Source organism: Budorcas taxicolor, chromosome 3 (genome assembly GCF_023091745.1).
Source record: "Budorcas taxicolor isolate Tak-1 chromosome 3, Takin1.1, whole genome shotgun sequence".
Taxonomy (NCBI): Eukaryota; Metazoa; Chordata; class Mammalia; order Artiodactyla; family Bovidae; genus Budorcas; species Budorcas taxicolor.
The window spans coordinates 22,772,640-22,787,128 of NC_068912.1; the positions used below are offsets into that span (position 1 = coordinate 22,772,640).

General features: G+C 39.3%; 1 protein-coding gene across 1 annotated transcript in view; it reads left to right on the plus strand.

The window, feature by feature from the left end:
- Positions 1–10,944: 10,944 nt before the first annotated feature.
- The window catches only part of FMO5 (flavin containing dimethylaniline monoxygenase 5), a 36,566-nt gene continuing 33,021 nt past the window's right edge, over positions 10,945–14,489 (plus strand). Inside the window, exon 1 of the mRNA XM_052637398.1 lies at positions 10,945–11,079. Within this exon, the coding sequence (XP_052493358.1) occupies positions 10,945–11,079 (135 nt within the window). The remainder of the gene's footprint in view (positions 11,080–14,489) is intronic.

Sequence of the window (14,489 nt, forward strand, 5' to 3'; positions counted from 1 at the left end):
TTGTGATGAAGCAAATTGCAGCATGTATTGTAAGGTGCCATATAAGGAACCCTGGAGGAGGAAATGGCAACCCACTCCAGTATTCTTGCTTGGAGAATCCCCATAGACAGAGGAGCCTGGTGGGCTACAGTCCATGGGGTCACAGAGTTGCACATGACTGAAGCAATCTAATTAGCATGCATGCATATAAGGAACCCAGGAATAGTGCTCAAAAAGCCTAACCTCCCTGATGGGTTTCAGCAATGTAATTTTAAAGACAAGGTGAGGGAGTGGCAACCCAGCGTATGAGACCAGCCCCTGCAGAATTCTCTGATTGGCTGATGGTGAGATAACAGGGTGGTGTCACAGGGGTTAACATTATCAATCCGTAGGCCCCAGTAGGTCTACAGGTTACAGGCTTATGGTCATCAAGTTAATTTCTTCCATTTTGGTGGGAGTTTTAGCATCTGTAAAGCAAGTTAGGAAATGTGTGTCAGATATAATTATCTAAATACTTCAGAGGAGCTAAAACAGAGGATATGAGGAAGGGGTTTGTCAGGAGAATGACCCATAGGGTCCTGCTTGGTTACATATCTAGAAAATCCCAAATCATCTGGAAATTAAGTAACTTACTTCTAAATAACTCATCCATCAAAGATGAAATTACAATAGAAATTATAGAATATTTTGAAAGTAACAGTAATGAAAATACAGCATCAAAATTTGTGAAATGTGGCTGCAGTAGTTCCTTAATGGAAACTTGATGAATTAATGATCTCAACAAGCAAAAAGAGGATAAAAACAAAATCAGAAATTAATGAAACAGAAAACAGATATAAAATAGAGAAAATCAATGAAGGCAAAAGATTGTTCTTTAAAAACATTAATAAGATTTAATGACAGAATTAATAAGGAAAAGAGTGAGAGGGAAAACAGATATACCTAATATCAAAAATGACAAGGCCATGACCCACCTCCTAGAGTAATGGAAATAAAAACAAAAATAAACAATTGGAACCTAATTAAATTAAAAGCTTTTGCACAATGAAGGAAACTATAAGCAAGGTGAAAAGGCAGCCATCAGAATGGGAGAAAATAATAGCAAATGAAACAATTGACAAAGAATTAATTTCCAAAATATACAAGCAGCTTATGCAGCTCAATACCAGAAAAATGAACGACCCAATCAAAGAGTGGGCCAAAGAACTTAACAGACATTTCTCCAAATAAGACATATAGGTGGCTAATCAACACATGAAAAGATGCTCAACATCACTCATTATCAGATAAATGCAAATCAAAACCACAATGAGGTACCATCTCACGCCGGTCAGGATGGCTGCCATTAAAAAGCAAACAATAAATGCTGGAGAGGGTGTGGAGAAAAGGCAACCCTCTTACACTGTTGGTGGGAATGCAAACTAGTACAACCACTATGGAGAACAGTGTGGAGATTTCTTAAAAAATTGGAAATAGAACTGCCATACAACCTAGCAATCCCACTACTAGGCATATACCCCGAGGAAACCAGAATTGAAAGAGACACATGTACCCCAGTGTTCATTGCAGCACTGTTGACAATAGCTAGGACATGGAAGCAGTCTAGATGTCCATCAGCAGAAGAATGGATGAGGAAGTTGTGGTACATATACCCAATGAAATATTCAGTTCAGCTCAGTTCAGTTCAGTCACTCAGTCGTGTCCGACTCTGCGACCCCATGAATCGCAGCATGCCAGGCCTCCCTGTCCATCACCAACTCCCGGAGTTCACTCAGACTCACGTCCATCGAGTCAGTGATGCCATCCAGCCATCTCATCCTCTGTCGTCCCCTTCTCCTCCTGCCCCCAATCCCTCCCAGCATCAAAGTCTTTTCCAATGAGTCAACTCTTCGCATGAGGTGGCCAAAGTCCTGGAATTTCAGCTTTAGCATCATTCCTTCCAAAGAAATCCCAGGGTTGATCTCCTTCAGAATGGACTGGTTTATTCAGCTATAAAAAAGAACTCGTTTGAGTCAGTTCTGATGAGGTGTATGAAATTGGAGCCTATTATATAGAGTGAAGTAAGTCAGAAAGAGAAACATCAATACAGTATATTAATGCATATATATGGAATTTAGAAAGATGGTAATGATGACCCTATATGCAAGACAGCAAAAGAGACACAGATGTAAAGAACAAACTTTTGGACTCTGTGGGAGAAGGCGGGGGTGGGATGACTTGAGAGAATAGCACTGAAACATGTATATTACCATATGTAAAATAGATGACCAGTGCAAGTTCAATGCATGAAGTAGGGACCCAAAGCCAGTGCTTTGGGACAACCCAGAAGGATGGGGTGGGAAGACAGGTGGGAGGAGGGTTAGGAAGGGGGGACACATGTACACCTGTGGTTGATTCACATCAATGTATGGCAAAAACCATCACAATATTGTAAAGTAATTAGCCTCCAATTAAAGTAAATTAATTAATTTTTTAAAAAGGAATGACAGAGGCAACATCACTATAGATGCTGCATACATTAAAAAATTATATGAGGATTCATGAATAACTTTATGTTAATAAATTTGACAACCTAGATGAAATGGGAAACTTTCTAGAAAAATACAACTTACAAAAATTTTGAATAATCCTATAACTTTTAATGAATTAAGTCCATAATTTGTGACATTCCATTAACAAAAATGTCAGATCCAAATGGTTACACTGGTAAATGCTACCAAACTTTAAGGAAAGTGATGAACAATTCTAGAAAAAATCTTTCAGAGAAGCCAACAAACCTTAATGCCAAAGACCTACCAAAGACATTACAAGAAAAAAATTACAGACTAATATCCCTGAAGACTTCCTGGTGGTTCAATAGTTAAAAATCCGCCTTACAACGCAGAAGACATCAGAGATGTGGGTTGGATCCCTCAGTCAGGAAGATCCCCTGGAGAAAGGCACTGGCAACCCACTCCAGTATTCTTGCCTGGAGAATCCCATGGACAGAGGAGCCTGGTGGGCTGCCGTCTATGGAGTCGCACAGAGTCAGACATGACTGAAGCTACTTAGCACACACACAAGGAGAAATAAAATCCCATCTGTCTCGAGGCAAGTAAGCCAGTGAGCTGCAACTACTGAGTCATACGACCCAGCGTGCACTCTGTAGCCCAAGCACCAATCCTAGAGAAGCCCTTGCGCCACACTGAAGACCCAGCATGGCCAAACTAAAAAAGAAAGAAACAAAGAATATAGATGGAAAAAAATTCCAAATGAAATACTAACAAATCAAATACAGTGTTATGTAAGAATGATACATATCATGGTTTTGTGAGTTTATTCTAGAAAGACATAACTGGCTTAACACTTAAAAAAATCATTCAATATAATTTTAACAATGTGATCATCTTAAAAGATATGCAAAAGGACTTTCCTGGTGGTCCAGTGGTTAAGAATCTGCCTGCCAATGAAGGGGACATGGGTTTGACTCCTGGTCCAGAAAGAGTTCACATGCTGCAGAGCAACTAAGTCCATGTGCCATAACCACATTGCTCACATGCCACAACTTTTGAAGCCCCTGCACCCTAGAGCCTGTGCTCTGCAACAAGAGAAGCCACCAGAATGAGAAGCCCATGCACCACAATCAGATTAGCCCCTGCTGGATGAAACTAGAGAAAGCCCACACGGCAATGAAGACCCAGTGCAGTCAAAATAAAAATAAATTAATTAGTTAAAATCTAACAACAACCAAAAATGATAAAGAAAAAGCATTTTATAAAATTTTACACCCATTCATAATAAAAACTATTAGCTGACTAAAAATAGAAGGAAACTTTCTCAGTTTGATAAAAATTATTTACCTAAAACTTACAAATAACATTACAATGGTGAAATAGTGGATGTTTCCCTCTAACAAGACAAGGTTATCTGTTATCACCACTTCTATTCAACACTGTATTGGAGTTCCTGTCAGTGTAATAGGACAGAAAAAAATTTAATTGCAAAGGAAATAGTAAAACTGTACTCATAAATGACACGATCGTGTACATAGAATATCCAAGGAATATGCAAACTACTAGAATAAGTGAATTTAGCAAGGCCATGTGATACAAAGTCAATATACAAATATTAATAGTATTTCTTTATACTTGTAACAAACAACTGAAATATGAAAATGTAAAAATAATACCATTTACAATGGGATATGAGTTCCATCCCTGTCAGGAAGGCAACCCGGTCAGTTCCATCCCTGCCCACATGTTGCAGAGCAACTAAGCCCATGTACCACAACTGCTGAGCCTGGGCATCACAGCTACTGAAGCCTGCATGTCCTAGAGTGTTGTCCACAACAAGAGAAGCCACCGCTATGAGAAGCCTGTGCGCCACAACTAGAGAGTAACCTCTACTCATGGAAACAAGAGAAAGCCCACGTGCAGAAATGAAGACTCAGCACGGCCAAAAATAAATAATTAATTATTTTTAAAAAGAAAGTGAAAAGTTAAGTCACAGAGTGGAAGAAAAAATGTGAAATACATATATCTGTAAAGGATTTGTAACCAGATTGCACAAAGAATTCTTACAACTCAATTCTAAAACCACTGAGCTTTTTAAAAATGGGCAAAAGATTTTCACAAACACTTTGCAAAGAAGATTATATAAATGGCCAAGAAATTAAGTGGAAAGAGGTTCAATATCATCAGTCATCAGGGAAATTCCAATTAAAAACACCATAAGATAATACCACATGCCCACAAGTATGGGTAACAGTACAAAGTGTTGAGAGGCTATGGAACTACTAGAATTTTTATATATTGCTAGTGAGTGTGTGAATGGCACAACCTCTTAGGAAAACTTTTCGGCAGTGTCAACTAAAGTTAAACATTATACTTACCTATTACCTATAAAGTTAAACATTATTCCTACCTATGACTCAGCAATTCCACTTGGGCACATAAGAAAACTGAGACCAGAAATCCAAAAAAAAAAAAAAAAGACTTGTTTAAGAATAAAACACCTTTTTCATTACACCAAAAAGTGGAAATAATCAAAATATTCATCAATAAGAGAATGGATAAAACTTAAAAACACTACATTGTGTAATGATTCCAAGCACAGAAAGTATATATTGTACAATTTATATGACGTTCAAGAACAGATTAAAGTTATCAGATGTTCTCCAGACTTACTGCGGTGATCATTTCACCATTTCATCATATACAAATATATTCAGATGTATAAATTCTGTACACCAGAAACTAAATATATGTCAATTACACCTCAGTAATAAAAAAACAAACAAAAATGAAAGGAATCTATGGTGATAGAAGAAAACAATGCCTGCTTCTAGAGGTGGGTATTGGCTGGGAACACGCACAAGAAAACTCTGTATGACTCCTCTGCTCCACATCCATCATTACGGCCATTCTACCTCTGAACTGTTCCTAGAATCATCTACTTCTCATGATCTGCACTGTCCCTACCCTAGACCACATCCCAACAGTCTCTGATGTGCAGGTCAGCAGGACCCTGTGTCTGAGGAATGAACAGAAAGACAAGAGCCCCAGAGACTCATCTGATACGACTGTTGTTCTTCTCTATGTGAATGAGCCATTACCACAAATTTTCCATTCCCTACTGATTCAGAATTTTAACTTTCTTTTGTGCCTCAGTTGGTTTTCACAACATTTCCAGTGCCTTAACCATGGGAAAAGATATTGTTTCTATGGGGAAATGTATTCCGATTTTCAACAATTTATTAAAATTGCTTAACTTTACAGAACCCAGCCATTTCTTCATTGGCGATGTTCCACCTGCTTTTTTCTTAATGGTATTTTTAAGTATCTTTAAATCTTTCTGATGGGTTTATATTCTGTGTTTCCAATCGTCTCTGAAAATCACAAAGGGAAGGGTCTTCCATTGCTTGTTTTTGTGCACAAGAGCATGGCATGCCGCACTGGATGCACAGGAAGCACAATTGAAACAGGACACCCCCAGCATGTCCTCTGCCTGCCCTTCACCTGTAGAAAGACTTTAGTCAAAGTTGAGCATATATATGTGCTGTGCTTAGTCGCTTAGTCGTGTTGGACTCTTTGTGACGCAATGGACTGTAGCCTGCCAGGCTCCTCTGTCCATGGGGATTCTCCAGGCAAGAATACTGGAGTGGAGATCTTCCCAACCCAGGGATCGAACCGGGGTCTCCTGCATTGCAGGCAGATTCTTTACCAGCCGAGCTACTAGGGAAACCTGAGTTTGTATATACTCACTTGCAAATTTGCAGTTAGCCTAAATAGAGAGAAAATTTGAGTTAAGGTTTAAAACATTTCACAAGAATTTAAAACCGACATCCATGCCAAGTTTGAAAGTAATTAATTACAAGACAGTGAAAGTAGTAGAGCATTAAAATAAAATTACATTTTAAAATACTAACTTTTAAAGGTAATTCTTGTATTATTCTGAAATGGTAAAACTGATTCAGTAGGGAGAGAGTACTATTCAGTTTATAAACATATTCATCAGTTTTCCCATAACTAGGAATCTCTAGTAAATTCAAAATTATCCAATTTATAAATAATTTAATTTTAGGTTACACTTCCAGTATATAAAATGGTTGCATTAAAATATTTTTTAGAATTTTATGTTTAAAAGTACCTATTGTAAGTTCACATTTATAACTGAAAACTTTTATGAATGATATCAGTCTTTAAAAAGCTACAGGTCCAAAAAATATTGATGCAAAGATTAATTGTAAAAATTAATTGTTGTAAAAAGTAAAAGCAGTTGTAAATAGCAAAATTGAAAATTCAGTAGCGCAAATAAAATAGCAATTTATTTATCTCTCATATAACTGACCAAGATTAATAGATCAGATTAGGAGATCCAGTCATTTAGAGCCTCAATCTGATGATGGACCTACTTCAATACATAGTTTCCAAAGGTCTCTCTAGTTATCAATATTCTAGGCCACAGGTAAGAAAATAGCTCAGAAGTTCAGGGCAAACCAGGGCAAACTAGTGCCTTTTAAATAGATTGGGCAGAACTTGCCTAGTCACCTCTTTTTATATTCCTAAGTGAGGACTCGGTCATACTTAGACAAGTAGCTGCAAGGGAAACTGGGAAATACAGTTGTTATTTGGGTAGCCCCATCCCACCTACAGTCCTATAATGCTATAATACGAGGAAAACAGATTTCAGTGAAGAGTTAGCAGTCTGACACCCCTCTAGTCACTAAAATTCTGTGTTCTTCCTTCTGTTCTGCTCATCCCCACCCCAAGGGAGACAACTCCAAATTCCATCCAGGTGCCAAATCCATCTCAAATTCAGGGATCTCTGGGCAACTTGTAATTACCTCCCTCAGACATGGGTTGGTTTCTTGTAGTTGAGCACCTCACTAATGCAAAGGAAGTCACTTGCTTCTCCAACACCCAATAAATCATGGTCTAGTAGAAGAGACAGGATAATTGTATGAGAACTTCTTGTTCTTTAGTATTCAGTGGGCCTTCCACCACCATAAATTTTCGGCAGTGATAAGATGAGAGGTTAATATTTTGAAATCTCAATGAAGATGCGTTTAGGTAACTGAAAAAAATAAAAGACCCTGCTTTTTCTTTCTAGGAGAAAGTAGCGTTAGACAGAAGAAAAGATATTTGGTGACAAAAGGCATTCTATTTTGTGGTATTTGATGGTGAGCACACTAGTTAAATACAATATTGTAAAGTAAAAAAAAAAAAAATCTACAAACGATAAAAAAAAGATTTCTGAAGCAAAGAGAGAAAAGAATCCAGAACAATAGTTAATAGTGGCTTTTTTAGAAAAATGAGAAATTTTTGACTAGCTTATCTTAATATCACTCTTGAGAGATAAATGGTATTTTGATAAATAAGAACCATATCAAAAAAGACAGAACCACATAAAAAAACCCACTTTTTAAAATTACTGAGAATTTAAACTCTATCCTTAAGCTTCTTTCCCTTTATTCTCCCATTAGGCTATGTTGATGTCATGTGTTTCCCACTGTGCATGTATGTGTCTGTGTGTTCATATAATTCAGACCATATTGTGGGCAGAAGTCTTTCTGACAAAGCCAAATGATTTCCCAAACCAAAGATCTATTTTTAAACATATTTTAAAGTAGTCAAAATAAGACAAGCTATGATCAGCTAGGAGAAGGCAATGGCAACCCACTCCAGTACTCTTGCCTGGAAAATCCCATGGACGGAGGAGCCTGGTAGGCTGCGGTCCATGGGGTCACGAAGAGTCGGACACGACTGGGCGACTTCACTTTCGTTTTTCACTTTCATGCATTGGAGAAGGCAATGGCAACCGACTCCAGCACTCTTGCCTGGAGAATCCCAGGGACAGCAGAGGCTGGTGGGCTGCTATCTATGGGTTCGCACAGAGTTGGACACGACTAAAGTGACTTAGCAGCATGATCAGCTAAAAGCAGTTCAATGAAAGTATAAACTGTAAAGGCAGGATTTAGGCAAAGAAAAGAGAGATGAGAAATGGAAGGACTTGTGACTAAATTAGATGTAAAAAATATCCTCATAAAGGAGAATTATATATGGTGATTGACACCCAGGAACAAAGCCAGACTGCCAGTGTACCCCCCTGCATTTTCACTTCCAAAACACACACATTATGAAGTTGCTCAGAGGATTACATGTGTCCATTCCCAATTACATCTGTTGCACCATACAAGGTAAACCCTTGAAAAATAACCATTGGTCTAGGAAGGATATTTTTGGGGTGAGGTAAGTCAAAACCCAGTGTTGGTATTATTGGCATCAAATCATCTTCAGTAAAGTTGACTCAGGGAGTAGTACAGGGTGCACAAAGATGCATGGTATCAGCCATAACCTACCTCTCCCAGAACCCCTTACACCTGTCAAAACAGACTCCTGGGTTGAATGGACCCTGATTCTGACCCATTGTGTGAAGTCCTATATCATTACATTGGTCTTTTCTGCATGATTTGAAAAAGTCTGTTACTTTTTAAAAGTGGATATTTTGTGTTTTTAATTGCACAGGTAACTGTGTGAGAAAAAGAGCCTTTTAAAAGTATTTTTAGTTTTTTGAAATTATGTTTGTGTATTGTCCTCCCTACTAAACTCTGCTGCTGCTGCTGCTGCTCAGTCGCTTCAGTCGTGTCCGACTCTGTGTGACCCCATAGACGGCAGCCCACCAGGCTCCCCCATCCCTGGGATTCTCCAGGCAAGAACACTGGAGTGGGTTGCCATTTCCTTCTCCAATGCGTGAAAGTGAAAAGTGAAAGTGAAGTCGCTCAGTCGTGTCTCACTCTTTGCGACCCCATGGACTGCAGCCTACCAGCCTCCTCTGTCCATGGGATTTTCCAGGCAAGAGTACTGGAGTGGGGTGCCATTGCCTTCTCCACTACTAAACTCTAAGCTCCTCTAAGTAGAAACCAATCCACTCACTCCTCACTGTACCCCAGCACCCAGGTCAGTGCATGGATATTTTAAAGAAAATTTCTATCAGTAGCATAGAACCATTTGAAGTGAAGTAAAAGTTGCTCAGTTGTGTCAGGCTCTTTACAAATTGATGGACTGTAGCCCGCCAAGCTCCTCTGCCCAAGAGATTCTCCAGGCAAGAATACTGGAGTGGGGGGGGGGGGGGGGAGGGTGGCGGCTGGGGGAAGGATACTGGAGTGGGTTGCCATTTCCTTCTCCAGGGGATCTTCCCAAACCAGGGATTGAAGCCAGGTCTCCTGCATTGCAGACAGATTCTTTAGCCGCTGAGCCATCAGCGAAGCCCAAATAGCAGAGGGGGCATCCCTGGGTGGGCACAAAGAATTGATGCTTTTGAACTGTGGTGCTGGAGAAGACTCTTGAGAGTCCCGTGGACTGCAAGGAGATCAAATCAGTTAGCCCTAAAGGAAATCAACCTGATTATTAATTTGGAAGGACTGATGCTGAAGCTGAAGCTCCAATACTTTGGTCACCTGATACAAAGAGCCAACTCATCCCCTGATGCTGGGAAAGATTGAAGGAAAGAGGAGAAGGAGATGACAGAGGGTGAGATGGTTGGATGGCATCACCAACTCAATGGACATGAGTTTGAGCAAGCTCTGGGAGATAGTGAAAGACAGGGAAACCTGAGGTCCTTAAGTCCATGGGGTAGCAGAGAATCAGATACGACTGAATGACTGAATAACAAGCACAGAACCAAAGATCCAATTTGGGGTGTTGAGGCCAAAAGGTGGACCAGGGGGTCCCAAAGTGGTTTATCAGATCTCCCGAAAGCCAGATGTTCTCCACTTAAGCTTTTGGAGCAAGACTTGCTTGGTGGTGGTGTTGACAATTTCCCTTCACCAGGAGGCGTCTGTCACTTTAAGATAAACACCAGGAAGTTCAAAGTGAATGGGAGAGGCGAACGACGGAAATTCCTGCTGCTTGGATCTCCCCCTGAGAGTATTTGAGAGTTCGAGCATCTATAGCTGAAAAACCGAGAGGTTGTAGGGTTAATCCTTTCTGTTTAAACTGGGTTGGCCCACTTTTTATTCCGTCAGCTGGGGAAAAGGTTGCGGCTGAGTGGGCGGGGTGTTGGCTGAGAAGTGTGGAGCCGAACAGCCCTTCCCCATTGGCTATTGCTGATGTTGGTATTTTGTTGCTTTATATATCTTTGAAAAGAGCCAAAATTTCAGTGTGCGCCAGATCGCAGCTGTAGGATCTGCTGGTGTTGAGGCAAAGGCATTGAGTTCGGGTACCATAGCCGACCTCTCAGCTCTGGGTCTCAGATCTGGGTTCTGCAGCCGCAGGGCTCTCCCATCCAAGGTGTAGTAATTCCCTGTGGCTAGGAGGACACTGGTATCTGGTTTCCTCAAAGGTATCTGCTGTTTCAGCCTTTATTTATTAATGCCATGTCCAGGTCTTACTGAAAGATGTTAATTGATGTGTGTTTTCTATCTTTTGTCATCCTTTCTTTTGGACAGGTTCCACTGACCCAGCCCTGTGAAGATCTCTGGAGACCATGGCCAAGAAAAGAATTGCTGTGATTGGGGCAGGTGTGAGTGGGCTCACGTCTATCAAGTGCTGCCTGGAAGAAGGCTTGGAGCCCCTCTGCTTTGAAAGGTCTCATGACATTGGAGGGCTGTGGCGGTTCCAGGTAAATCTCCTAGTTCCTTAATACTTGGAACTCTGGCTGTAACTAGGTGCAAAAGATATTTTATCTTGTGTCAGGAAATATGATGGGCTTCATAGTGATTCAGCCTGCTAGACTTCAGTTTGCTGATCCCTTCTCAGCAACCATCACCTCAGGTTCTATGCAAGTTCCTCTTTCCCAAGGCTGGCAGCAAAAATGGGACAGAGATATCACTTTTTTTCCCCCCTTTACTGATGACTATGAAAATGGCACAGAGATCATTTTCATTTACAGATCTTCTTTGATTGACAATGAAATTATATCTTGATAAGCCCATCATAAATTGAAAATATCCTTTGCTTAAAATACATTTAATACACCTAACTTGGTAAAGAACCTGCCTGCTATGCAGGAGACTGCCTACAATGCAAGAGCCCACCTGCAATGCAGGAGAGGCAGGATTGATCCTTGGGTTAGGAAGATCCCCTGGAGAAAGAAATGGCAATCCACTCCAGTACTCTTGCCTGGGAAATCCCATGGATAGAGGATACTGGTGGGCTACAGTCCCTGGGGTTGCAAGAGTTGGACACGATTTAGTGACTAAACCACCCCCTAACACCATAGTTGCACCTAACCTACCTAAATGCACTCAAAGCACTCATCTTAGCCTACACAGGCAAAATCATCTCACACAAAGCCTATTTTGTAGTAAAGTGTTGAATATTTTATAATTTATTGAATACTGTACTGAGCATGAAAACCAGAATGGTTGTAAACTGATCAGTTGTTTACCCTCCTGATCTGTGACTGGGGGGAAGCTGCCACTGCCCAGCAGCACCAGAGTATGGCACAAAATATTGCTAACCCAGGAAAAGATTAAAATTCAAAATTTGAAATATGGTGTCTATTGAATGAATATTGCTTTAAAACTATTGTAAAGTCAAAAAAAATCACAAGTTGAATCATGGTAAGTTGGGGAGTGTCTGTAATAAGTTTCGCTGCTATCTGGAAGAGGGCAACAATCTCTGTAGAGGCAGGGTGTAACAAAATGACAATATGTGAAGTGGCTAGAAAATTTAGAGTGGTTACTCTTGGTCTGCATTAATCAGTAATTGATCTAGAATATAGGTTACAGCTCCTTCCAGTAATTCCTCTTTTCAGTCTTTTCTAATCTTACTGTTTTGTTTGTTTGTTTATTCCTTCCTTCCTTCCTTTTAAAAAATTCTAGTAACTTTAAACAATTCTATAATAATTCCAGTCCCTGAATAGGATGTAAAATCTGGCTTAAAAGAATCAAAAAATTCTTTGAACTTTTTCTTTGCTTGAGAAGTCAAATCAGTAGTCATATCTTCAGAGGAGGCCAGAGGGTGCATGCAACTAGATTTTCTTGTCCTGCACAGATAAAGTTGTTGTTTTAATATGCACACCCAGCCCTGCAACTAACATAATAAGGTATCATCTAACTTAAATGATAGTTAAGCTTATTATATGTTAAAGAATATTAACCTCCTTAACTACCTCCAAAGCAACATCCATTGGGTTTGCTTTTCAGCTCACTTTTTAGAGCCAGTGAATGGTATTAAGGTGTCCAGCTTTGTTTCCTGTTTCATAAAGACAAACATAGTGTTTGCCAGTTACTTTAAAGTGGTTTCACAGCATTCCTTAAGTTGAACAACAGCGCTGCTGTTTTGCATCTTGGCTCTGTCTTGGTGACTAGCTCTGACAGTAGTTCTCATTCAGATCCAGGGTGAATACCCCTTAGCACACCACCATGCCTCGGTCATAATCAGTCTTGCACGTGGGCTGAAAAGACTGTTAATTAATATTTTGTAATCAATAGAAAATTTTACTTTAGAAACCCAGCCACAACATAGTGTAGAGTTTAAGAGCATAGTCTGGGTTCAAATCCTATGTCTGCACCTACTAGCATTACTGTGACTTTGGGGAAAATCATTAAACCTCTCTGTACCTCTATGTTATCATCTTTAAGAAGGAGATATCCACTTCACAGAGTTATTGTGGAGGTTAAGTGAATAATTATGTCATCACTAATAACAGTGGCACAATAAGTGCTACACATCAGTTGTTATTCAGTAGGCCGAATGTGGGGCCCACACATTTGATGTCTGGTAAGCATCCTAGGCAACTACTGATCAGGTAAGAAATCGGTTGAAGGTTCACCATCGTACCTGATTATCAGGTTTATAGCTTTTGTCTCCAAAGTGGCTTAAACTTCTCTGTTAAAAACTCAACTTGAAGTTTGTTCTGATGATACTCTTGGCAAAATTTCAACACCTTATAAACTGCTTACTTGAAAATAAATAAGCTATATTTCATCATAATGCTCTGACTTCTGTTAAGACAGACCACATCTGTGTCTATTATATATAACACATATTTTTACATATATTATATGCACACACATACACACCACTATAATTCTAGAGCCAAAGGCCATGCCTGGCATGTATTAGGCACCAAACATTTGCATTTTATAAATGAATCCTTGAGATGGAAAATTTCTTGGGTGGCTGCTTAGACTGCTTGTGGAAATAGACCTTCATTTTCACATATTCCAGTTACACAGTTGTGAAGCCTGAGGTATTATAAACATTTGTTAATTGCAGATTAAGCCTGTTTCACATGTTGATGCTGGTTTCCTCAAACATTCCTTTGAGATCTGCTTTTCTTTTACCTCCTTGCTCGTTATTTGGAGCCTTCTCCCCCACCCTACCCCTCTCACATTTTTATAATTTCATTGGAGGTTTCATATATAAGATCATCCCAAGCACATTGGAATTCCACTGTTGCTACGAGGTGTCCAGTAAGTCACTGGGAACTCAGGGCTTCCATTTTCTTTCTTGTATTAGGTCTCAGGGGTTCAGTATGCACGCCTTTCTTCTTGACCTCTTCATTAATGTTAGATCAGACTGAGTGTGAAACATAGGTAGTGACATGAGACATATCGCTTTAACGTTCATTACTACAGTATTACTTTATAAACAAAGTGGCTCAAAATGATAAATTGCTTGGGAAGTGTTGAGGTTTTAATAAGTATGCAATGCTGTAGAATAATTTTTAATTTTAAATTTAGTTTAATTTTAGTTAAATTTTAAAAATCTCAATGCATACCATAGCAGTGCTTCTCAAACTTCAAAATGAAAATGAATCACTGGAGATTTTGCTAAAATGTACATTCTGATTCATTAATCTGGGGGTGGTGCTTAGATGCTATATTTCAAATAAGCCCCCAAGTGTTGTTGATCCTGCTGATAATTACCTTTTGAGTAGTAAAGTTCTAAAGTGTATATGTTATACAAAGGTACCATATTGATACAATATAATGTAAAATAAGGCATATTTAATACATTTTGATTTAAAATATAAAATTAAGTAATAACCACTCTTAGATGGATAGATCTTTTAAATTCTTA